General features: G+C 37.7%; 1 protein-coding gene and 1 long non-coding RNA gene across 2 annotated transcripts; both read left to right on the forward strand.

Moving 5' to 3' along the window:
- Positions 1-2,203: 2,203 nt before the first annotated feature.
- Positions 2,204-8,842, forward strand: LOC140443490 (uncharacterized). The gene is made up of 2 exons (XM_072534800.1): positions 2,204-2,309; positions 2,700-8,842. The coding sequence occupies exon 2, from the start codon at positions 4,736-4,738 to the stop codon at positions 6,401-6,403; it is 1,668 nt and encodes a 555-aa protein (XP_072390901.1). The 5' UTR covers positions 2,204-2,309; positions 2,700-4,735; the 3' UTR covers positions 6,404-8,842.
- LOC140443493 (uncharacterized) lies at positions 2,306-24,313 on the forward strand. Its single transcript, XR_011951213.1, has 3 exons — positions 2,306-2,737; positions 8,849-8,951; positions 24,177-24,313. It is a non-coding gene; the product is annotated as an uncharacterized lncRNA (long non-coding RNA).
- Positions 24,314-26,156: the final 1,843 nt, after the last annotated feature.

A 26,156-nucleotide genomic window follows, 5' to 3' on the forward strand; every position in this document is an offset into this window, starting at 1 on the left:
TTTAGATCAGCATGTGGTACCTTTTGCTCCTTTCATTGGACCTAATTTTATTTTTATGGACGACAACGCGCGTCCTCACCGTGCTAGAATCGTCAACCAATATATAGAGGAGGTGGGAATTGTCCGTATGAACTGGCCAGCTTGCAGTCCCGATCTCAATCCCATAGAACATCTATGGGATATGATGGGAAGACGTCTTCGAGCACGAGTACCCCGTCCAAACAACTTGGCTGAACTTGTTCAGAAATGTAAAATAATGAGAATTATTTAAATTTGCCGCGCATTTGTAGACGGGGCCTTAGCTGTATTGGCAGTTGACACTTCATGTCTGTCTTGCCGAAAAAGAGAAGAATCGCCACCCGCCAGCCGAACTAATGTCTAGAGCCTGACCCACTACTCTGAGCCGCGTAATGTAGGTTGCCTATTATGAATTTGAATCGGGGAAATTACTGATAGACTCACGCATGACGTCCGACATCGGATAATCATTTTTTACTAAAATAGATGTTATAATAATTATTTTTCTTCCAAAAACGAATTGTCATTAGAACAAACAATTTTAGTTCTATCATATAATGATTTAATAACTCCTTTTTTAACATTTATGTTGTGATTTGATTTATAATTTGGATATATGTTCATATGCGCAACAAAAAATATTAAAAGCCAGAGCTTTTCGAGGAACTAACCATCATTTAATAAATAATTTTTATATAACTGTGCTGAATAATGTATTTCGAAACGGGGAAATTATTCATTTATAGATATTACAAAGGAAAGGTCTCTAAAACGTTTTTAAGCAAGCCAAAAAAATCACATTACAAGGAATTAATGAATCAAATATGTAGCACCTTTTTTGTAGATGTATTATTCAAAAACAAACTGAAGTTATTACTATAAACAGGGATCTGTATAGCTGTGGCTATGCTTGACTTAAATAAAACAACGATTAGATAGAAAAAAAATCACAAATATCATTAAAATTATCTATATTTTTTAAATGTTGATATAATTTGGTACATTGATTTTTATATTTAATATTTTCTAAGTAAGTTTTTATATAAATAAATAGTCTATATATAAATGTACCATTAGATGAAACTATGAAAACAATTAGGACCAAATTGCAAAATGAGTGATTAACAACTAGAACCAAATTAAATGTGTCAGTTATAACGGAACTGTTGACATTATCTACTGACAACACTTATTTTCATCTAAACAATGATTTTTATAAACAAAATTTTTGGGCTGTGCTTTAAATCCATAATTAGCTAATATATTGATGGAAAACTTCAAAACAAATATTCCTAATCAAAATTTAAAGCTCACAATACGTTGGAAATATGTAGATGATCTGTTGGAAACACTTCTGATTAATATAGATAAAAGGTAAAAAGGAGGAGTTAATAAAACTTACAATGGAAAAGAAATAAAATAAATCGTTGCCTTTTCTGGATGTTTTAATCTTAAAGGAAAATAGTGGATATGGGACTCATGTATACAAAAAACCAACACATATGAACATATATCTAAATTATAAATCAAATCACAACCTAAATGTTAAAAAGGGAGTCATTAAATCATTATATGATAAAACTAAAATTGCCTGTTCTAATGACAATTCGTTTTGGAAGAAAAATAATTATTAACATCTATTTTAGTCGAAAATGATTATCCGATGTCGGACGTCATGCGTAAGTCTGTCAGTAATTTCCTCGATTCAAATTCATAATAGGCAACCTACATTACGCGGCTCAGAATAGTGGGTCGGGCTCTAGACCTAGAATAACAGAGACACATGTGTTGGGTTTTTCTCTGCTCTAGACATTAGTGCCAGCCGAGAGTGACAGTCGACTAGTCGGTCAAAAAAATAGGTTAACAGATGGCATGTCGATATAGTCGATATTATTTTTGTTATAAGAGTTTGGATAATAAATTTGGTATCTGTGCACATATCCTTTAATTTTTACTAGAGATACAGTCCACTAACGAAGTTAAACCAGCGCACCAGTTACAAGGGCGAACAGAATCATTCAAGAGAACAAGAATGGTCTAACCTACGCCAACATAAAACATTTGATCATTCTCGCCGGATGTTTTTACATTACTGAAGTGCCAGATGTGACCTAATTTATTGCAAGCAAACATCAAACAAGCAGCAAGTTGCCGACAAGGTTCAAGGATTTCAAGTTTTTTTATCAACTACCACTGTTTTTTATGAGTTCAACCACAAGGCGAAGCCGGTTTCAAGGATTTAGATGTCGTCTTCACAGGTTGAAGTACTAAGGATTTGGTATTGTAACTTTGTAAGTAGTCATTTAAATTTGTTTTAATTTATTCAGCTGGATGAGTGGTTTTGCATTTTTTTATTCTTGATTGTACATTTACATGATGGAAGACACAGTTAATCCAGAATTACCACATATGCCAACTCAAATAGCATTACAAAGTCAAATTGCTAGATTTACAATTAGAAAAAACGCAGCAATTAGTAAATTAAATAGATTTGTAGATTTTTTTCAGTCAGTGAGATTAGAAAAAACATCTGAAACTGAAACAATTCAGTTACAAACTAGATTGGATCAATTACAATTTGTATTAAATGAATTTTTAGCTTTACAATTAGAGTTACAATGTTTAGATGCTCAAAGCTTTGATGAATCAGAAACATTAACTTTTGAAAATACATATTACAGGGTGATTTCGGAAGCCAAAGAATATTTATCAAAACAAGGTGAGTCAAAAAAGTCACAATTAAACATGTCTGTAGTTAAAAGTCAATCAAATATTCGTTTACCAACTATAGAATTGATAAAATTTATTGGTTTATTTGAGAGATGGTTAGAGTTTCGTGATTTGTTTCTATCATTAATTCACAATTCTGATCACATGGAACACATTCAAAAATTTCATTATTTGTTCTGCTGCACAATGTATTAAATCCATAGCATTTGTAGCCGAAAATTATGAGTTAGCATGGAAAACACTATGTGACAGGTATGATGATAAATCATTAATTATTCACAATCATATAAAATCATTAGTAAACATCATCATCATCATAAGTGGCTCGACAATCCGTTGTGGATCTTGGCCTGCTCACAAAGAAGTTGCCACTCCTGTCGATTCCTGGCAACTTCCCTCCATCTTCTAACCCCTAGAATCTGTAGGTCTTCTTCCACATCATCAATCCATCCATTAGTAAACAAAAAGAATTAAAACCAGATGTTTCAAGCTCCTATAGAGATATTGTTGATTTAATCTCAATAAAACTAGCATCATTAGAAAGTTTAGGCGTTAATAAAAGTCATTTGGCAGATTTATTAATTATATTTATTGTCTCTAGTAAATTTGATAATGATACTGTTGATGAGTGGGAGAAACAAATAGTAAATACAAATTTTCCTAATCTGGAAGATTTTATTTCATTTTTATCAGATAGAGCAAATTTCATTGACAAGGTCAATAAACATAAAATCAAGCACAAGGTTTCATCTTTCAAACAGAAAGCGTTTGTGGTAAGTTCAGGTGGTCAACAGGATAAGCAGAATACATTATCTTGTTATTACTGCAAAAAACCTCATTTTTTATTTAAATGTAGTGAATTTTTGCAATTGCCAGTCAGTCAGAGGAGGCAAAAAGTAAGTTTATTCAAGATTTGTGAGAATTGTTTTCGTCAAGGACACCAAGCTACTACTTGTAAGCATGGTCATTGTAGGCACTGTCCAGAGAAACACAATTCTTTGTTGCATGATTCCAAGATAACATATACCCATGTAGTTCACACAGGGTCACATTTAGATCAAGTTTATGGTCCAGCTCAAGATTTTCAGAGCACAGATTCGCATTCAGATCAAGTCAATACTTCACCTCAAAGTTTTCAGAGCATAGGTTCACAAGCAGGTCAGTTTTATACTTCTGGTCAAGGTTCTCAGAGCAAAGAGTCAACTACAGCTTATGGTAGTATATATTGTTCTTCAGCTCACAATCCTCAGAGTATAAATTTGGATTCAAGTCAAAACTGTCGACTTGAAGCAGATCCAACCTCATATTGTCAAAACAGACATACTAACATTACTGTACCAGTAGATACTCAGCTAAGGAGTACAGTCAGTAATGGGTTGCAAGCTTTAAATCAAGCTTCAGAATCAAATCAGGAAGCTAAACCAGATACAATAATCAAGAATTTTTGTAATCTTTCAACAAGTGGTCAGGTCTTATTAGCCACAGCTTTGGTACAAGTATTTGACAAGCATGGAAATCAGCATATTTGTACAGCACTTTTAGATAATGCTTCAATGTCTAATTTCATATCAAAGGGTTTAGCAGATCGCCTAGGGATTACTCAACAAAGGGTTCAGTTGTCAGTATCAGGACTTGCACAGAATCAGTCTGTGATTCAATCCTCTTGTAATGTAACAGTTAAGTCTCTCAGTAATCAGTTTTCATGTTCTCTTCAGTGTTTAGTTATTCAACAAATAACAGATGATTTGCCTAATAGGTATTTTTCTAAATCTTCATTACCGATTCCCAACAATATTACACTAGCAGATGCTAGGTTCAATGAACCCAAAAATATAGATATCCTCATTGGTGCAGATTCTTATTGGAATCTCATATGTACAGGTACGATTTACTTAGGAAAACATCTACCAGTGCTACAAAAAACAGTTTTAGGGTGGATAATTTCAGGTCCACTTGGATTATCTAAATTAACATCAAATAATAGCAAATGTGGTATTACGAAAGTCACCGATTTAGAATCACAGGTCGCAAGGTTTTGGAATTAGATACCATTCCGGACAACAAGCATTTGTCAAATGAAGAACAGCAAGTGGAAGAACATTTCATAAACACAGTTCAACGTGATACATCAGGTCGATTCATTGTATCAGTTCCGTTAAAGGAACCAATATCAAGGTTAGGGAACTCAAAGGACATAGCAATGAAACAGTTTTACAGTTTAGAGAGAAAGCTAGCAGTCAACCCCCAACTAAAGAAGTTGTATTCAGACTTCATGAAAGAATATGAAGAATTAAACCACATGACATGGTTTACTCCTAGTGATACTCAAATTACCTATTATTCACCACACCATGGTGTTTTAAAGGAAGAAAGTGACACTACCAAGCTTCGTGTTGTTTTCAATAGTTCCACATTGTCATCTTCAGGACATTCATATAATTCCATTCAAATGGTAGGTCCAGTAGTTCAAGATGAATTGTATTCAATTATGTTAAGGTTTAGACAACATAACATAGTAATTTGTGGAGACATTTGTAAAATGTACAGACAAGTGATGGTACACAAAAGGTTCCATCTGTTGCAATTAATTGTTTGGAGAAACAATCCTAACGAAGAACTGCAGACATATGCGCTCAACAGAGTAGTGTATGGCACTGCAAGTGGTCCATATTTGGCCACGAGATGTCTGGTCCAGTTAGGTATCGAAAATGAAAAATCCAATCCAGAAGCAGCTCGAGTCATAAAGAATGATTTCTTTGTAGATGATTTAATTACAGGTGCAGATTCACTCAATCAAGGAATCATATTGTGCCAACAAATAGATGACATATTAAAATCAGGAGGATTTCATCTCAGAAAATGGAAATCAAACAATTTGGAGGTATTCACAAATATTCAGCATACACAAGAATTTGATGAATTTTATTTTGGCTTTTCAGAAGCGTCAAAGGTGTTAGGGCTTTATTGGTCAGCAAACAAGGATGTCTTTTCTATCAAGGTAGTGTTACCCCAAGTTACAAAATTCACTAAACGACTTATCTTATCCGAAATAGCAAAGATCTTTGATCTGCTAGGTTTAATTAGTCCTTTATTTATTAAAGCAAAAATATTGCTTCAATCGCTTTGGTATTTAAATTTATCTTGGGATCAAGAGGTTCCACTAGACATTCGCAATAAATGGATTTCTATAGGAACAGATCTCAAAGAACTGAACTCACTCCAAATTCCTAGACATGTTGTTTGTATGGATCGAGTACATGTTGAAATTCATGGGTTTGCTGATGCGTCTCAGTCTGCCTATGGTGCATGTATGTATGTACGGTCCACTGATTCAAATAACACTATTCAAACTAGTTTACTTACGTCCAAAACAAGGGTTGCACCATTAAAAACCATCAGCATTCCAAGGTTGGAATTATGTGCTGCGCTCTTGTTAGCAGAATTATTTCAGAAAGTTGTTAAATCGTTAACAATCTCAATTGATGATTACTATCTGTGGAGCGACTCCACAGTTACACTAGCATGGATTAAAACTTCTCCTCATATGTTACAAGTTTTTGTGGGGAATCGTATAGATCAAATTCAATCTCTCACAAATGTAGATAAATGGAGATATGTACCCACAGCAACAAATGCAGCTGATATTCTTACATGAGGTATGACTTCAGCTAATTTACTTCAGAATTCACATTGGTTTAGTGGACCACCCTGGTTAAAACAAGCTCCAGATAAGTGGCCACAAGATATATCTAATCTTAGTCCCATCTCAGTAGATAGTCTTCTTGAAGTTCGAAAAATCTACACATTTCTTCAGAGACAACCAGTTCATTTATTTCCATTTGAAAAATTTTCTAGCATACAAAAACTTCAGCGTGTAACAGCTTATTGTTTAAGATTTATTTCTAATTGCAGAAAACCCAAACAAGAAAGAGTTTAAGGTGATCTCTCCTTAACCGAAATAAATCAATCACTAGATATGTTAATATCACTTGTACATCGGGAAGTCTTTTCGACTGAAATCGATGATCTGTTAAAACTAGGTAGGGTAGACAGGAAGAGTCGACTTCTAAGTTTGACACCATTTCTTCAAAAGGGCATCATTCTTGTAGGTGGAAGACTACAAAATTCTTCTTTTCCATTCGATAAGTGTCATCCAATAATTCTTCCTTCAAATCACAAATTAACTTACCTTATTTGTCACAAATTTCATCAACAATTAGGTCACGCAGGACCGCAGCTAATGTTATCAGTCATTCGCGAAAAATACTGGCCCATATCAGGTAGAAATTTAGTAAGAAAAATTGTCAGAGAATGTGTTACATGTTTTCGATGTAAACCGACAATTTGTACACCATTAATGGGTCAATTACCATCATCACGAGTTTCTCAAACTTTTCCTTTTAATCATACAGGAGTTGACTATGCAGGTCCATTCATGATAAAGGATCGTAAGGGTCGTGGTTGCAAGGTTTTCAAAAGCTATCTTTGTCTTTTTGTTTGTATGGCAACAAAGGCAGTACATTTAGAGGTAGCCACTGAACTGACCACATCCGCATTTTTAGAAGTATTACAGCGCTTTATTGCTCGCCGAGGCAAACCATCTGCCATCTACAGTGATAATGGCAGTAACTTCGTTGGAGCGAACAATAAATTGAAAGATCTTAGTTCTTTTCTTAAATGCAACCAATCTACTTTACAAACGGAATTGGGTGTTAATCAGGGAATCAATTGGCATTTTATACCAGCTTACTCTCCGCATCAAGGTGGACTGTGGGAGGCCGGGGTTAAAATTAAACATCATCTAATTATAATTATGTCCAATCGTTTGCTTACTTTCGAAAGTTTTTATACAATTGTAACGCAAATTGAGGGAATTTTGAATGCTCGACCACTCACACCTCTTTCCTCAGATCCAAACGATTTCAATGTACTTACGCCCGCACATTTCCTTATTGGTCGTTCGATAAATTCCATACCATACCCAAATGTTGAAGCTGTTTCAAAGACGATGCTGTCCCATTTTGAGCAACTTGAACAAACTAAACAACACTTTTGGACTCGTTGGTCAAGAGAGTACATCAATGAGCTACAACAACGCACTAAGTGGAAAACTAATGCAGCTAGTGTCAAGGAGGGAGCTATGGTCATAATCAAAGATGACAACTTGCCTTCGTACAAGTGGAATCTAGGACGGATCGTCAAGTTACACCCTGGAAAGGACAATATAGTGCGAGTGGTATCGATTAAAACTGTTAATGGAATTTACAAACGGACCGTGGCAAAAATTTGTCTATTGCCAATCGAGACGGACAATGTTTTTTTGTAACATGATTGTATTTCAATGTTTATTTGATTTATAATGTTATATATACTTTTATTTTTGCATAGTTCATATTTGTTGAAAGATTGTCTTTCAAGGCTGGAGGCATGTTCAGAAATGTAAAATAATGAGAATTATTTAAATTTACCGCGCATTTGTAGACGGGGCCTTAGCTGTATTGGCGGTTGACACTTCATGTCTTGCCGAAAAAGAGAAGAATCGCCACCCGCCAGCGGCGCCAGCCGAGAGTGACAGTCGGTCAAAAAAATAGGTTAACAGATGGCATGTCGATATAGTCGATATTATTTTTGTTATAAGAGTTTGGATAATAAATTTGGTATCTGTGCACATATCCTTTAATTTTTACTAGAGATACAGTCCACTAACGAAGTTAAACCAGCGCACCAGTTACAAGGGCGAACAGAATCATTCAAGAGAACAAGAATGGTCTAACCTACGCCAACAGAACTTACAGCGGCTCTTCAAGAAATATGGGACCAATTGGATCAATTTGATATCCAGAGGTTAATTACCTCAATGCCTAGACGTGTACATGCTGTTTTAAGGGCCCGATGTGGAAACATTAGATATTGATTTATTATCAATGTTTTTCTTAATTTCAGAAAGTTTTGAATATTCTTGTATTTTTGAGTTTTGGCTTATGTCTCTATAAATAAATGATTTTTTTGGATAATCTGTAAAAATTATTTTAATATAACATATACTTTTACATAAATACCTGATTTAAAACTAATATCTTCAAACGTTTTCTTGTTTCAGCAAATAATACTCATTGATCGATTTTTTTGCACCTGCGTGTAGTTACTAGTTTACGAAAAACGGTTCCGATAAAAATGTCAACGACCCACCTCTAGTTTCTTAGGTATTGTTACGATTTTATTTAATTCTAATTTATTATATTGTTCTTATTTTAATTTATTAAAAAACACGATAATTTATATCAATTTATTAAACCACTGTACAACAATTTATTTAACTAATTATATAATTTATCTATCGGACGTTACAATTTAAACGCGGCGCGAATCATCAAAATTGACTAACTGTTTTCTCCAAAAAAGGTCCTGTTATATAGCCAGTACCGTTAAACTAGAAACGTCGACGGCCCTCTCGACTAGACAGAGCGGCGAAATGGTCTCTCAAAACTGGTATATTTAAGTCGGCTAGTCTCCAGAAAGTTCGAGTGTTATTTTTATAGGACCCATCGTGTGTCAGGTAGGCATTACCTAGAAAATACGTGAATGAATGCGAATATTAGTAATAAATATATTTACGGTTTTGGGTCAGAATTTATCGTAACATTGCCCCCCTCTTAAAAGATGGTTCCTCCTGGAACCTTGTCGGGACTGGAACTGGAACGGTATGCTGGTATCGGCAACTGGACCCTCTTTTACAACTTCCAGTTTTATAAAAATGACAAGGGACGGTTTTCTCTCCGCACCAGTAACTATGCGGATTGCAACAGACTAACACCTGGACTTCGGTGTCTCTAAAGATCTCCTCCACCATACTTCGGATAACCCTCCAATCTAATTGGCGGCACTCTAACTTTGGCATAGCTAACTTTTGCACGTCGGACTCTAGTACGTGCTCTCTCAATTGAAGTAAGGCTTCCCATACATCTCGGTAGGTAGGTTGGTCACGGGCAGTGTCTTTTGTTACCAGGTAGAAAAGGTAACGTGATGCTTCTTGGAGTTTCAAGGCTTTCCCATGAGCTGGCACTTGGCATTGAAGTTCTGCAACTCGACCGAACTTTCTTCGAAAGACGGATGCCAATCCTGGTGCGTCTTTGATGCTGGCCGGGATGGTAAGTGCCAGCGAGTAGTCATCGGGGAGCGCGAGTAGATCTTGCTTTTCTTCAGTGGTAACACCATGTCTTGCTTTACCGGTACCTCCATAGGCACCCATGAATTCCTCAAACGTGAGGTCAGACACATCTTGGACTTGGTTTACTTCCATTTCTTCATCTACGTCGTGGTCACCTTCGAACGACGCCAGCCGGTTATGGTGTACTATCATCGACTTTCCCTTCGGAATCTTGCTTATTCGGTAGATAACATCGTTGATCTTCTCCATAATTAAGTATGGGCCTTCCCAAAACTGATGCAGTTTGGGAGAACAACCTTTTTGCTTTTTGGGATTATAGAGCCAGACTTTGAACCTAATTTAAATTTACTAATGTTTGTATTTTGAGAACGATTTCCGAAGTGGAAATTGAAACGTCAATAAACGTATTTTAACCTTTAATTGTGGCTTATTCCCATTTAAATAGTAATAATTATATTATTAACCAATTACATAACAGAAAAAAATTTAGACTACTTTACACTGTAGGTTAAGTTTTTTTTTTAATAAATTCATTAAAGAATTGTATTAAATTAAAGCTATCTATTATTATAGTAGTTAGTAAGAAGTAACTCTTTGAATTCAGTTTTAAATTTTTCTAGCCTAGTCTGATATTTGTGGGTAACTTATTATATACTTCTTGAAATCACTCGAGTATATACTTCTTTGTGCATCAGTAGTTCGCATTCTTACGGTTTGAAAACTATTACCTCCCTGCCTGGTGTTATGGTCATGTACATCTTCTATACATCTTAAAGTAATATTTGTAAGTGTTTGAGAAAGCTTAATTTCATGCTCAATGTTAAAAATTCCTCTCTGATAGTACAGGTTCTCTGTTGGATGAAGTCTTGATAGATGAAATACATATTTAACAGTTTTTAATTGTATTACCCCAAACAATAGTCAGGTATGATGAATGTGAATTTATTAAAGAGTAGTAGACCATTTTACGCTGAGGGATACTTATAAATTTCGCAATTCTTCCAAGCATGCCTACTGCTGGAGCTATTTTTTGACATTTGTTCAATATGTGCTGTTCTTATTGTTATATATGAGTCCGGCAGCGGAATAAGAGACACTGTGGAAAAGACTAGGGGTCGATAGTGAGGTTAGGTGATGGAACGCCGTGGGTCTACGGATCCATCCATAATGTATGTTTGTAACCACTGTATCTTTTAATAAATAGTTTTGTACAATAGTCGGTGCCTCATTAAATACATAACATATTTGGCGACGAGTCACAGAAAGAATCCACGCAAAAGTCGAAAAAAGTCGTTAATTGGATATATTGAGCAGTTCAACCCTGCGAAAAGTGATATCACCTCTTATATAGAGAGACTTGAGCAGTTGTTTATATGTAATGTAGTGGAAAAAGACAAAGAAGTTCCATTATTGATTTCTTTAATTGGCGGAGAGACTTACAGTGTCTTAAAAGACTTATTAGCACCAGAGGTACCAAGTTCAAAAACATTTGAGGAGTTAAAAAGAGTTCTGATTGAACATTATAGTCCAAAGCGGTTAGTTATCGCTGAAAGGTATAAATTTTACAAGAGCCTCAGGAGGATATTAAAAGTTTTGTGTCAAAACTGAAAAGTGTTGCTCAATATTGTAAATTTGGGCAATTTTTGAAAGAATGTCTCAGAGACAGGTTTGTATGTGGTGTATGATCAGTCCAAATAAGACGTAAACTCCTGGTAGAAGACAACATTTCCTTTGAAAGAGCTTATGAGATAGCCTTGTCAATAGAACTTACAGAAGGTCAAGTTAGAAGGATGGAACAGGAAAATGTAGCGGCAATAGAAGGGAAGTTAGATAAAGTAATGTTCAGAAAGAGGGAAGCTACAGTGAAGAAAGATGATGGCCATCAAACTGGTAGAAGTAATGTCCAACCCAAGTCATGCTTTAGATGTGGTAGAAAACATGACTCATCAAAATGTCCAGCCAAAGCATGGCAATATTTCAGTTGTAAGAAAGTGCGACATACAAGTGCAGTATGTCGTTCGAAAGTTAGTTTGTTAGAAGAAGATGAAATTGAGGAGGAAAATTCATTATTTCTAGGTTTCTTGTCTTCATTGGAACCTGAAAACTCAGCTCCAACACCAAAGAATACAACTGAATTAAAGTCATATTTAGGTTTGCTAAACTACTATGGAAAGTTTATCCCGATGTTGTCTTCCAAATTAAAACCATTATACAAACTGTGTCAAAATAATATTAATTTCAGTAGTAGCTGGTCACCTGAATGTGATAAAGTATTTCAAGAAAGTAAAAAGTGGTTAACATCTAATAGTGTTATTACTCATTATGATCCATCTCTTCCAATTTATGTCACATGTGATGCAAGTAGTTATGCTGTCGGTTGTGTCTTAAGTCATAAAATTGGTCATGTAGAGAAACCTGTCATGTTTGCATCAAGTACACTGTCTAGTACAGAAAAAAAGTATAGTAATTTGGAAAGGGAAGCCCTTGCTATTATGTTTGCTTTAAATAAATTTCATAAATATCTTTATGGTCGTAAATTTATACTGATTACAGATCATCAGCCATTACAGTTTATCTTTGGAAAAAATAAAGGAATTCTAATTTCAGTGGCTGCAAGAATTACAAGATTCTGTAAGGTTATCAGTACGATATTCAGTACAAAAAGGGGGCAGCAATTAACAATGCTGATGGTTTATCACGTTTACCCTGTAGTGATAATACAAAAATTACAGACTATTTGTATTCTTTTAGTTTGGTAGATCAAATGCCTTTAAACGCGTGTCATATTACAAATGAAACAAACAAAGATTTGTTGTTATTAAAAGTAAAAGATTTCATTTTATCAGGTTGGCCTAGGAAAGTGAGTGATGAATCTTTGAAACCATACTTTAAACGTAGAAATGAATTGTCAATTGAACAAAATTGTATCCTAGTGGGAAATAGAGTATTTATTCCAAATCAATTACAAGATAAGGTGTTAGACTTATTTCACGAACAACATAATGGTATTGTTCGTACTAAAATGTTGGTACGTTCATATTGTTAGTGGCCAAATGTGAATGAATATATTGAAAAATTCATATCATGTAATGTATGTCAACAATGTCAAAATTTCACAAATTCAAGCAAGGAATTATGTCCGTGGCCGTCTGCACCACACAACTTTTACAGAGTATATATAGATTTCTTTGTTAAATTAAGTACACATTTTTAATTTTAATCGATCAGAAATCAAAATGGTTAGATGTAAAATTAATGTCAAATGGTACAGAGGCATCAGAAACTATATCAAAATTAAGAGATATGTTTACTGTAATTGGTCTTCCTGTCGAATTAGTCTCAGACAATGGACCTCCTTTCAATTCCAGTGAATTTGTGGCATTTTGTCAAGCAAATGGAATTAAACCATTGAAGACACCTCCATATCACCCTCAAAGTAATGGTGCTGCGGAGCGTAGTGTTCAAATAGTTAAGAAAAATTTGAAAAAAGCCCTGTTGACTATTAAGAGAGAGGAGATTAATGAACGATTGGTTATTCAGAAAATTCAAAACTTTTTATTCTCTTATAGAACAACTCCTACAACAGCTACAGGGATTTCTCCAAGTGAAAGTATTTTTAAAGTGCGTCCTAGAACCAGATTTAATATGTTGAAACCTTCTTGTCATAATAGTAAGCATGCATCTATCCCAATTAAAAATGGGCATACATGGTATAAAGTAAATGAAAGTGTCTATATTAAAAACAAACAAACAAAATTATGGCAGAAAGGAAAGATTATGAAAATTTTAAGTTACTGTACTTATCTAGTATTGTCGCTGAGGTGATTCCACGGGAGGTTGTGGATCTCCACCAGTCGCTCTGTCTGCTGCGGCAGACGATCGTGTAAGCCTCTGTGAATCCATTTTTACTAAAACAAATGACAAACAGAGGGAAAGGAAGAATAAAAGAAAATCGGAAGAAGGTTTTCTTTATTTACTAAAAATCGGTGCGTCGGGGTCAGTTCGCCAAGGTTTTCCCCATATAGAGAGTATATCTTCGGTCTTCGTAAGACGACGTGTGTGACCAAGCAAAACGAAAGGATGTAAGCCTCGTGCTTGTACAAAGTTATCCACTTATAGTACGTGTTACTCAAGTTTGGATCCCGGAGATAAGATATCTCGGAGACCGTCTTTAGTAACCGTATGAAATGGTATCTAACTTTTTGTTCAAGCTTGCGGAGGACGTGGTTGTTGCTAGGCCGATACGGCAGAGCAGAAGCGCGAACTAACCTCCAGACACACCACGTAAGAAGATCGGAGAGGTACCTAAAACAAATGGGTAAGAGTATGGAAAACGACAGAAACTAACATAAAATAATAAATAGGTAGAAAAGAAAGTAAATATAAACAACTTATCTGTAATAGAGAATAACGGTTGGTTATTAAGAAATATACACACAAATATATATCAATGCACATAAATATGAGATATAAGTATAGTTTAAAGACAAATAATTCAAATGGCTGTAAGAGAAGTAAGATTAGTTTAAGCTGGAAACTAATAGTAAAATTAATAATAAAAATAGCTCTGGAGCAACCACGTTGCGACAGAAAAAAGGTATTCAAGATTATAAACAAATAACCACAAATAAATGTCACAGTCAAATAATATCAGTGTAAGAAATAAGCATCTACAAATATCACAAGCTGTAAGTAAAATAAGGTACATATGAAATATCAAATAAACATAGCACAATGAAATGGAAATGTTTCTGAAATAAAATAAAATACCCAAATAATATTCTTACGAATATTAAATAATAATACCAAGCTGGATCTTGAAGAAAGGGCGGAAGAGAAGTCTAATTCTCTTCCAAGGTTTCGAATATGAAAATGCTAGTTATTTAACAATGAATGGGTATTCCCCAACCAGAGGTCTTATCTAGATTAAAACTCGAAACCGAATAGGCCTTCTGCAAAAAGTGCACCGTCTTTTATCCCATTTTCGTGGCCTTGGTGAGTGTTGAAAGTGGGCGTGACCGTTAACTCACCAATCAGAAAATAGGATAAAGTCAGGGACCAATCAGAAGGCCGAAGGGTGAGAAATGCGCAGATCTGGATGCGTATTGGTCAGTTTCACGCTGTCTACGTGGCAGATCTGACGACATCCCCCCCCCTTTCGAGACTGGTTGGTTGGAGAATACTTTTTTTTCTTTTATTGAGAAAATTCATTTTTACAAATTAGTAAGTGTAGCGAAAAAACTTAGGTTTTTACAGATTCGTAAATATAGGAAAAAATGTTATATAAAACAAAATCTTCCGACTTGGAATGAGTGGAGATCAGTTCCTTTATTGTCCTTGTCGGAAGATGTACAAAAACTTTAAAAATATTTTGAAAAAAGGAGAAAAAAAATGTTCAAAGATATGTTTTGAAAAAAATAAGAAAGTTCGTTTGCTTTGCACTTATTGGACGTTGTCGTCTTCTGCTGCGTCGTTGGCGGCGTCGTTGACTACGTCTCGTGGTGGTGGGGCTGGTCGGATGTCGTCGACGTGGATTAGTCTGTCTACATCCTGGTCTCTATGAACCTCGTACGTATGGTCTCCGGCTGCTCTCAAGACGGTATGTGGTCCTGTCCATGTCTGGCCAAAGTTTCCCTTCATGTGGTTTCGGACCAATACTTGTTCTCCTGGGAGGTACGTACGGGGTTGTCGGGCGTCAGGGTTGTCGGGGAACAGGTTCCGGGCGTAGATGGTCGCTCGTTGGATGGCTCGATTGACTCTTTGCTCTCGTGTTTCCTGTTGGTGGACCTCATGCTCTGTCTCCTGGGAACGTCTCGGGCGGTATCCAAGGAGTAGTTCGGCTGGAGTTTGGTCCGTGGCATTGTTTTTTCTGGTACGGAGGCTGAATACAATGTCCGCAACGTAGGTGTCCCATCGTGGATCCTCGTTCGACTTCACTCTAGCCCTCAGACCTTTTTTTAGTTCTTGCACTCTTCGTTCTACAGGGTTTGCTCTTTGGTGATAGATGGGGCTCTTCTCACCTTCGATAGTATGTTTCCGCAGGAACCTCTCCCAGGCGTCTGTGCGGAATTGGACGGCGTTGTCTGTAATTATTGTTGAAGGTCTGCCCCATCTATTGCAAACTTCTTCCTGTAGAAAACTGATGATGTCTCTGCTTTTGGCGGCGGGTGTGCATCTGTATTCCAGCCAATTGCTCAGGCAGTCGGTGGCTAGCAGTATGTACTTATTCTTGGTGCCTCTGGCTGTAGGGTAAGGTCCGAGGATGTCGAACGAGACTCGTTCCCATGGGGCGGTCGGACTTCGTGGGACTATGGGGGCTTTGGGCTGTCGTTGAGCTGCTTTCGTGGTGGCACAGGTGACGCAGGTTCTGACGTGTTTGGTGACGTCCTTCGACAGCGTGGGCCAGTAGTAGACTTCTCGGATGGCTCTCGTGGTCTCTTCTTGGCCGGGGTGGTTGGCTTCGTCGCTATCGTGGTAGACTTTCATGATTTCTGGACGGAAGCCGGGGGGAACTATCAGTCGGAGTTTGTCTTGATCCTTGTAGAAGGCTGCTTCGTTCTCGACTGTGAATTCTTCGACGAGGGATCTTTCGATGTCATCTCGAGGTCCTCGTCTGGAGATTCTGTGCCATCGCTTGATGAATCGCTTCATGCCGGGGTGGACTTGGTGATCCCTCTGGATTCTTGTCTGTAGGGGCATGTCTGCGAGGTCGTCGAGGATGGGATGGGCTGCTTGCTCTTCGTCGTCGTCTAGGAGGCACAGCAGGGGGAAGTCGTCGTCTTGTGAGTCTAGGGTCTGGGGCCAGGCGAGGCGTTCCACTTCGGCGTCGGAGTCGTGGTGTGGTCTCTCGTCTTGGGCCGGATTGCGGGACAAATGGTCGGGTAGCTCGTTGTCCTTGCCGGGGATGTGGACGACATCGAAGTTGAATTCTTGTAACAACAGGGCCCATCGGGACAGCTTGGCTTTGTCGGATTTGTATCTATCCAACCAAAGGAGGGCTCTGCTATCTGTGTACAAGGTGAACTTCTGGTCTTGGATGAAGTGTTTGAATTTTTTCAGGGCCCAAACCACTGCGAGGCACTCCTTCTCGTTGATGTGGTACCTACGCTCGGCTGGTCTCAGTTTTGTCGAGCTGTAGGCCACAATTTTTCTATCGTTGGCGGGACCTTGAAACAGTACTGCTCCCATTCCAATTTCGGAGGCATCGGTTTGCAAATTGAACGGTTGGCTGGCATCAGGCCGTTTTAGTTCTAAGTTGCCGGATATTGCGTTTTTGATGTCGTTAAACGCTTGGTCTGCTTGGCTGTTCCATTTAAACTTTTTGTTGCCGGCTGTCAGGTCTGTTAGTGGGGTGACCATCGTGGCGAAGTTTGGTATGAAATCTCGGAGCCAACTTGCGGTGCCGATGAAGCTTCTGGCTTGTTTCAAGGTCCTCGGAGTGGAGAATCCTCTGATTTTCTCGCAGTGTTTCTCTAGTGGTTGGGTATTTTCGGATGTGATCTTATGGCCTAGGTATTCAAGCTCGTTCGCTGCAAACTTGCATTTCTTCAGGGAAACCCATAGGCCATGAGTTCGTAGTCGTTCCAAGACCAGTTGGAGGTGTCTCTGGTGCTCTTCCCAGTCGTTAGAGAAGATGATGATGTCGTCCATGTAGACTTTGACGAAGACATCAACGTATCCGGCAAGGACTGTCGTGACCAGCTTCTGGAAGGCAGCGGGGCCGTTCTTCAAACCAAAGGGCATCACTGTGAATTCGAACGCCGATCCATCGGGTAGGCTGAAGGCTGTTTTGGGCTTGGACTCCTCGGCGAGCGGTATCTGCCAGAAACCGCTTTTTAAATCAAGGGTTGAGAAGATTGTTGCTGTGCCCAGTTCCTTGATGCTGTCATGGATCGGTGGCATGTTCGAAACTTCGTCCACGGTGATGCTGTTGATTTTTCTGTAGTCGACACAGAACCTCGGCGTACCATCCTTCTTGGTCACGATGACGACGGGGCTGTTGTAGGGGCTCTTACTTGGACGGATTACTCCAGCGGATAACATTTCTTGGACCTCTTGAAACATTATCCGCTTTTTCTCTTGGGAGTACTTGTATGGCCTGACGTTGATTGGTCTGTCGTCGGTCAGGTCGATCCGCATGGAGACGGCTTTGGTGGTCGGCTGGCGGATTCTATCGTCGAAGACGTCGTTGTAGTTTTGGATCGTCTCTTGGATAGTGTGGAAGGCGAATTCCGGAGCTTGATCCGGTTGTAGCTTCTGTGTTGAGGTGTTGCTTGTAGTCTTCTTCGGAGCTTCCCAGTATAGTGTTCGGCGGCTCTGGATCCCAGCGTGCAGACATTTACGGGGTATGTCTACTAGGACTTCTTCTTGCTTGAGCCATGGCATGCCCAATACTATGTCATGGTGGAGTTGCTCGACTACGATGCATTTTACCTTGGATTGGAAGCTGTTTGAGAATCGGATGTTGACTTCGGTTGTCCCTAGACTGCGGGACGTGTGGCCTTCGCACGCCAGCCGGACTGTGGATGGACCGCCTCGTATTTCCTCCCTCTGGATCAGGTTCTTGCTGATGAAGTTGCCGGATGCACCAGTGTCGACTAGTGCTCTGATCCTTTGGGTGTTGACTTCTGCGGAAATCTTTGGGAGGTGAGATGAGGTGGGCTGATGTTCCATCGGGTTCAGCTGGGGCACTACTGCGGCTGAGGTCCTTAGTTGAGTGTGCCCCGGTTGTCGTTTCCCTGGTTCTGGTCCTGGGCACGTGGTCTGGGTACAGGGCGGCTCTGTTGACGGTTGTTTGGTCCTCGGTTGCGCCAGTCGTCAATCGTCTCAGAGGTTCTCGGGGCTGGTTGGTTGCGGGGTTGATTTTCGGATCTCGAGTTGCTGTTCTGGGTGGATGGACTTGACGTGGTGGCAGCTAGTCGGTTGTCAAGTTCCAACTCATCTGCGGCTCGCCGGAGCTCTTCCTCGGTCCTTGGGGTGGCTATTCTCATATGTTTTCGAATCTCTGGTTTTAACTGGTCCACGATGATTCTGCATCGCTTCTCCTCCGACACCTCGGGGGCTACTCGTCTGAAGAGGGCCATCTTCTTGGTGATGAATTCTGCTGCGGACTCTTTTCTCTGCCACTGGCCGTATAGCTTGGCAAGTAGCTTGGTAATCTGGGAAGAGTGACTAAAGTGATCAATAAGACGGGTAAAGAACGTACCATGATCTAGTTTTGGATTGGCGTGGTCTTCGGCCCATGTGGCTGCGTCGCCGGCTAGTCCTTCTTCTAGTATGTAGGCTGTCCAGTGTCTTTCATCGAGTCCTATGTTCGTCAAGTGTTCCGTTGCAGCGTCTTGGAATTCTTCAGGACTCTCTGTTTCGCCGCCTGAGAATTTTTGTAGGGTTGGCCTCCATTTGGTGGTGGGTAGTGTCGGTGCCGGAGGAGGGGTTGCTGGTTCGGTCTTCGCTGATTGCGCTAGCGTCAGCGCTGTTACGGCTTGCATTAAAGCTGCTAGGAGCGTCGGCAGCTCTGTCGGTGTGGGTTGAGGATCTGTTGCCCCACGTTGGGCGCCATGTCGCTGAGGTGATTCCACGGGAGGTTGTGGATCTCCACCAGTCGCTCTGTCTGCTGCGGCAGACGATCGTGTAAGCCTCTGTGAATCCATTTTTACTAAAACAAATGACAAACAGAGGGAAAGGAAGAATAAAAGAAAATCGGAAGAAGGTTTTCTTTATTTACTAAAAATCGGTGCGTCGGGGTCAGTTCGCCAAGGTTTTCCCCATATAGAGAGTATATCTTCGGTCTTCGTAAGACGACGTGTGTGACCAAGCAAAACGAAAGGATGTAAGCCTCGTGCTTGTACAAAGTTATCCACTTATAGTACGTGTTACTCAAGTTTGGATCCCGGAGATAAGATATCTCGGAGACCGTCTTTAGTAACCGTATGAAATGGTATCTAACTTTTTGTTCAAGCTTGCGGAGGACGTGGTTGTTGCTAGGCCGATACGGCAGAGCAGAAGCGCGAACTAACCTCCAGACACACCACGTAAGAAGATCGGAGAGGTACCTAAAACAAATGGGTAAGAGTATGGAAAACGACAGAAACTAACATAAAATAATAAATAGGTAGAAAAGAAAGTAAATATAAACAACTTATCTGTAATAGAGAATAACGGTTGGTTATTAAGAAATATACACACAAATATATATCAATGCACATAAATATGAGATATAAGTATAGTTTAAAGACAAATAATTCAAATGGCTGTAAGAGAAGTAAGATTAGTTTAAGCTGGAAACTAATAGTAAAATTAATAATAAAAATAGCTCTGGAGCAACCACGTTGCGACAGAAAAAAGGTATTCAAGATTATAAACAAATAACCACAAATAAATGTCACAGTCAAATAATATCAGTGTAAGAAATAAGCATCTACAAATATCACAAGCTGTAAGTAAAATAAGGTACATATGAAATATCAAATAAACATAGCACAATGAAATGGAAATGTTTCTGAAATAAAATAAAATACCCAAATAATATTCTTACGAATATTAAATAATAATACCAAGCTGGATCTTGAAGAAAGGGCGGAAGAGAAGTCTAATTCTCTTCCAAGGTTTCGAATATGAAAATGCTAGTTATTTAACAATGAATGGGTATTCCCCAACCAGAGGTCTTATCTAGATTAAAACTCGAAACCGAATAGGCCTTCTGCAAAAAGTGCACCGTCTTTTATCCCATTTTCGTGGCCTTGGTGAGTGTTGAAAGTGGGCGTGACCGTTAACTCACCAATCAGAAAATAGGATAAAGTCAGGGACCAATCAGAAGGCCGAAGGGTGAGAAATGCGCAGATCTGGATGCGTATTGGTCAGTTTCACGCTGTCTACGTGGCAGATCTGACGACAGTATGTAGTAATGCTGTAATAAAATTTACACACGCAAATGATATGAGAAAAGACAGAGGTGAAGATAGAATCCCAGATTCTAACGAAGCTCAAGCAGAACCTCCTATAGTGAGTGATGATGTGCCAGTGTTACAATTGAAATCCCAGTGAATCCAAATTTGAAAAACGAGCCTATTCAATTAGAACCGAAGGAGCCCATTCCAAGTTCATCACAAGAAGAAACAAACACATCTATACCGAGTGATGAAACATCCAATGATTGCAATATTAGAACGCGCTCTGGAAGACTAGTAAAAGCTCTCATTAAACTTGATCTCTAACGAGGGAGGAGATGTTATATATGAGTCCGTCACCGGAATAAGAGACACTGTGGAAAAGACTAGGGGTCGATAGCACTCGATAGTGAGGTTAGGTGATGGAACGCCGTGGGTCTACGGATCCATCCATAATGTATGGTTTTAACCACTGTATCTTTTAATAAATAGTTTTGTACAATAGTCGGTGCCTCATTAAATACATAACACTTATGTCAGTTGATTATCTATGTATAAACCAAGGTATTTGGTAGGATTTTTTTTAATGAATTTAAATTACCCAAAGTTTAACTGTAACTCTCTGTGTGCTTCTATATTTGAAATTATTGTATAACTACACTTACTCATATTAAGTGAGAGCTTGTGGTATCTGAACCATTCTTCTATATCTAGCTTTTTGGGATCTTTTTTTCAGCATCTAAGAGTCCTGTATCAGCATATAGAAATAGCGTAGATTAAAGTAGATTGGAAATGTAGTTTATACAGTGTGTTGCATTCAAGATGAAGACAGCTCTATATTTTGGCCACCAAAATCAATAGTTGTATATTCAAAGCTCAGCGCCATTACTGAATTCAAGGCATGAAGTGTGTTGTACATCTGAAGTTTAATTCTTGAACCCAGTTTAAATATAAGCTCTGCTGAGCGGACAAAGTTTGATGGTTCAACGTCAGCTCAGGCATTTTTAATCTCAAACATTTTTGTCATTGTCAACGGAACATATTTACCTTAAAAATTTATTCACATTGAAAATTATTAATGATTTTTGGAAATGTTAAATATTGTAAAAGGAAGGAGAGAACAGATACAGTTTAGGACTAGAGGAAATCATTTTGAAAAACCCAATGATGGTGAGTTTTTTTAAAGATTTTGGTTATCTAAAAATGCAGTTCACTCCAAAAAAGAATATCACTGTAATCTAAGACATCATTGCTTGCAATTACTTCATGGCGGCCACAGATAAAGTATCAACCTTTAAAGAAAAGTGTGCTATTTATGATCAGTTAATAAAGGACACACTGCACTACTTTGAATTGACCGCGGAAGATAGAGAAAGGTGCTTACTGTTGACAAAGGCGCAGATAGCGTGCTCACCAACGGCTATAAGAAACATGGATACCCAACCAAACTGCATACTTGAAGAAATTTATGAGCGATCTAAGAATAGCACATGTCCACTGGTAGCCAGGACAATACAGACAGCTCAATGGAGTAAGATGGGTACTCCCAACCTCTGGCTAGTTATCACGCCAGTCACGATACACATATCCATTATTTGCGATGGAAATCGGAGCGAAAGAGTACTGGAACGAGTCACATTCCTGAAGCTTTCACCCAAATGTATCGCCCAAACGAAAAATATTATATTACTCCCCACTAGCAGTGGGGTGGACAGAGCAGTGACGAGTTACTGGAAGTCGCCAATCACTCCCGTGGCCCAACTGGTGGCGAGGACACCCCGCAGGTTTAACACGCCTCTAAACACCTACCTTGACATACCAGGAGGAGAGCTACGTCATGTGTTACTTGAGGAGGAGAGTCTGGAACAAGAAATGACGCATACGCAGTGGCGATCGATTCACGAATCTAATTGGCATTATTTTGTGGCCACCGGGACCATTACTATAATGGTAATGATTGGGATACTCACGTTATGGAAGTACCGTCCTGTTGCACGACTATGTCGTTCAGGGAATCCACAAACTCAGACTAACGAACAGGAAGTACCTGTATTAGTTAGTAATCGGCACAACAATGTACCGTCGACTTCCCAAGCCAACATCCCACTCTCCACATTTTCATCCAATTGCCCTAATTTTAATCTAGAGATAGAGTCGGACATTGATAGCTAGGGTACGGTTGGAAGATTATTGATTATTCTTAAACTAGTTATAATTTATCATGTTTGAATTTTACTATGTTATGTAATACTTATATGTAAACTTTGAGTATTGACACGCCCGATTCCGCAGTATGTCCAATATCAAATCTTCAGAATTCATATCCGAAATTAGACAGTATAATTTTATCACCCAGTAGACCGAATGAATTTATTTGTTATTAAATACACACACGTAGGTAATTAGGTTACATACACATTTGGTCAATTATCAATAATATAATTTTTACATCAGTCAAAAGTGCTGACAAAAGTTAAACAATTTACATAAATTAGATACACATATCACGCGAGGTCCGCGAATATATTGACCCAATTAAAACTTATATAAAACTAATATCTCTTGCCTAGAGAAGCATTCAATCAATATTCACTCAACAAACTTGATAGTCTTCAACGATCAACTTCATCAGTCTACTCAAAGCAATCCCGGGTCAACACCCATAGTATACGTCTCATCAATAAACTCTGCTACTATTATTTGGTGTTTCCATTACAACTGAACGAACATCTTCACTAAGCCAACGAAGGGGAATTTGTTCAGACATCATGCTGCCACTACTGTTCAGATGTCAAACGAAAAATGGTATCTAGCAAGAAAATTTAGATTGACTTCTAGAAACTTTAGTGCGATTATTTCAGCTAGCTTGAAAAACAAATTTTCATTGAATTTGTTTAAAACACTTTTAGGTGAGTCATAAATCTATAAAAACTGTTTTTTCTCTGCAGTTCTGTTTTACTTTCGTTTATTTTGACATACAAATACTTATTATGTTTTCAATTTGGATGGTATCAAAGCTATCCAGTGGAGCAGAACTCACGAAAGAGATGCTCTAAACTGTTGGAAGTAGGGTGGGTCATCATTGTCACCCTTCTTATATATTGGGTACGAACACTGCTTTTTTTGAAGAGATCAGGAAAAATGCTTTCTTTAAAATTTGTGTTCGTAGAGAACCAGCAATAAGACTCCTTTTATTACATCAACAGAGAATCAGAAGTAGTCCCTACTTTTCTTGTTCACTATTTTGGTTATCTAAAGATACAGTTAACTATTTGCATGAAAATTTTGCTCATAAAATTAAAAATCCAACGAATATGTAAGAACAATATAAAATGAGAAATATGTTGTTATTAATTGAAATTTGAATATTTCAGGAACCAAACTATATCTTCCGAGAACATGGTTTTTGTTGTTTTAAGGTTTTATGCAATACGCTCCTTTTTGAAAGTTGTGGGTGATTTTGTAGCAAATGAAACTGTGTTATAGAGGAGCAAGAGAAGTAAACAATAATATAACTGACTAATTTATTAAATTAAATGTACATAATTTACTAATTAATTATATTGTTACAATACTTACATACATTGCATACATTGTATATCACTTTATTTAATATATTAGGTATATACAAACTAATTTGCATTATAAATTATTTAAATACCCTACCTAGTTCCCTCAAATAAGACAAATATTAAAATTTTGAATAGCTATAAACAGTTATCTACGAGAAAAGAATGAAGAATTGGAATAGTATATTTTGGTTGGTGATAGTGGTTACCGAGTAAAGAAATAACTGAAAACACCCTTAGGCAATCCTCAATCACCAGCTAACAATTTATTTTAATGAGGCACATATTAGAACCAGAAATCCAGTAGAAAGGATATTTGGACTATGGAAACAGCAGTATGTAGTGGTCTTTGGGAATTTGTTATCTTCCCAATAGTTACTACAATGGGGTATCTCAAATGATTGAAACATGTGTGTAGATTGTGCATCTCTACTTGTTGAAGAACTTTCAACTAAAACAAAAAGTTAATATAATAATTTATAGCACGATTCACTTCAAATAAAATAATTTTTATTAATTACATATCAGGGTTACTTACTTTCTGTTACATTTGCTTCCGCACACAACATTGAAATACTTCTGGGATGTAGATTAGAAGAGGAATCTAAAATCAGTCAGGTATTTGTTCTCGGGAATTGCATTTTGGTACAAGCTATGACTCCATGTAGAAGCCAACTTATTTTCAAAGTGCCTGTGGCATATTCGTTTTGTTTTAAAAACTGTAGTGGAATTCATCATATCAAAATTAGGATTTTTTATAACACTAAGCCACTTCCTAAATCGTATGTCTTTATCAGAATTTAGAAAGACATGTCTAATTGTTGACGAATTGGTACATTGTCGGATACAATATTTAACTAATTATTATTAATCTGCAAAATACTATTTGAAGTCCAGGAACATTTAAAACACAAACTAATTTGAGGTTGATGCTAACAATAACTTAGAGATATTAAACCAAGTTTAGTTTGATTTTTTTGCAATAATAACCATTAAATCAAACAATTTAGACGAATAATAACTATCTGAAATCTGATTATATTGACGCTAATCGATTACTGACAACTTGCGATTTACAATTATAATTTTTAGTTTGGCTCTAAACTGCAGAGTATAGACTTTAGACAGAGTATAGCGACATCTTAAGATTTGTATCGGTACTACAAATGACATTTAGTTTAGTTTGACCTTGAGCTACCTGCGTGAAATGTCTAGTTATTAGTGGTCTGTGTACAACACAACAATTCCTACTTGTCAGTATTACTAGCTCAAGTATACTACTATTGCAGACTTCTTTTTTTGAAAAAAGAAGAATTATTCTAAATAGTGGAAGTGTAAAGTATAGTAGTATATAATAGAGAGTTTTTAAGCCCCTTATTTCAGTAACGTTAAACCAAGTTAAACGTTATACGTTATTCTGCTCATGCGCATTAACAGAAAAATAAGGGATTACTTTATTAGCGGATAAGGTATTCCCTTATTTAGGTAAAGATAAGGTTAACGTTATTAAGGGATTACGTGTTTGTAATGTTGTCAAATGCCATATATCTAAATCGAAAAAAAACGAAAAAAAAGTCATATAAGCTAAATGTCATATGATTTGGAATACGTAAGGACCGAGTTAGTCGAGGAATATCTCTTTTCTTAAATCGAAAATTTAATTCACCATATTTATATTTAAATGTTTCCATCACAAAATGTGGTCTTGATGCAAAAGGTATTACAGGATCAAACAGGTCTTGATATATTTTCAATATATTCTTTCAATATGGTAAATACTTCAAA

Source organism: Diabrotica undecimpunctata, chromosome 6 (genome assembly GCF_040954645.1).
Source record: "Diabrotica undecimpunctata isolate CICGRU chromosome 6, icDiaUnde3, whole genome shotgun sequence".
Taxonomy (NCBI): Eukaryota; Metazoa; Arthropoda; class Insecta; order Coleoptera; family Chrysomelidae; genus Diabrotica; species Diabrotica undecimpunctata.

Excerpts from the sequence above, each read along its gene's own strand:
- LOC140443490 (XM_072534800.1), top strand. The coding sequence starts at position 4,736 with ATGTGGTATTACGAAAGTCACCGATTTAGAATCACAGGTCGCAAGGTT.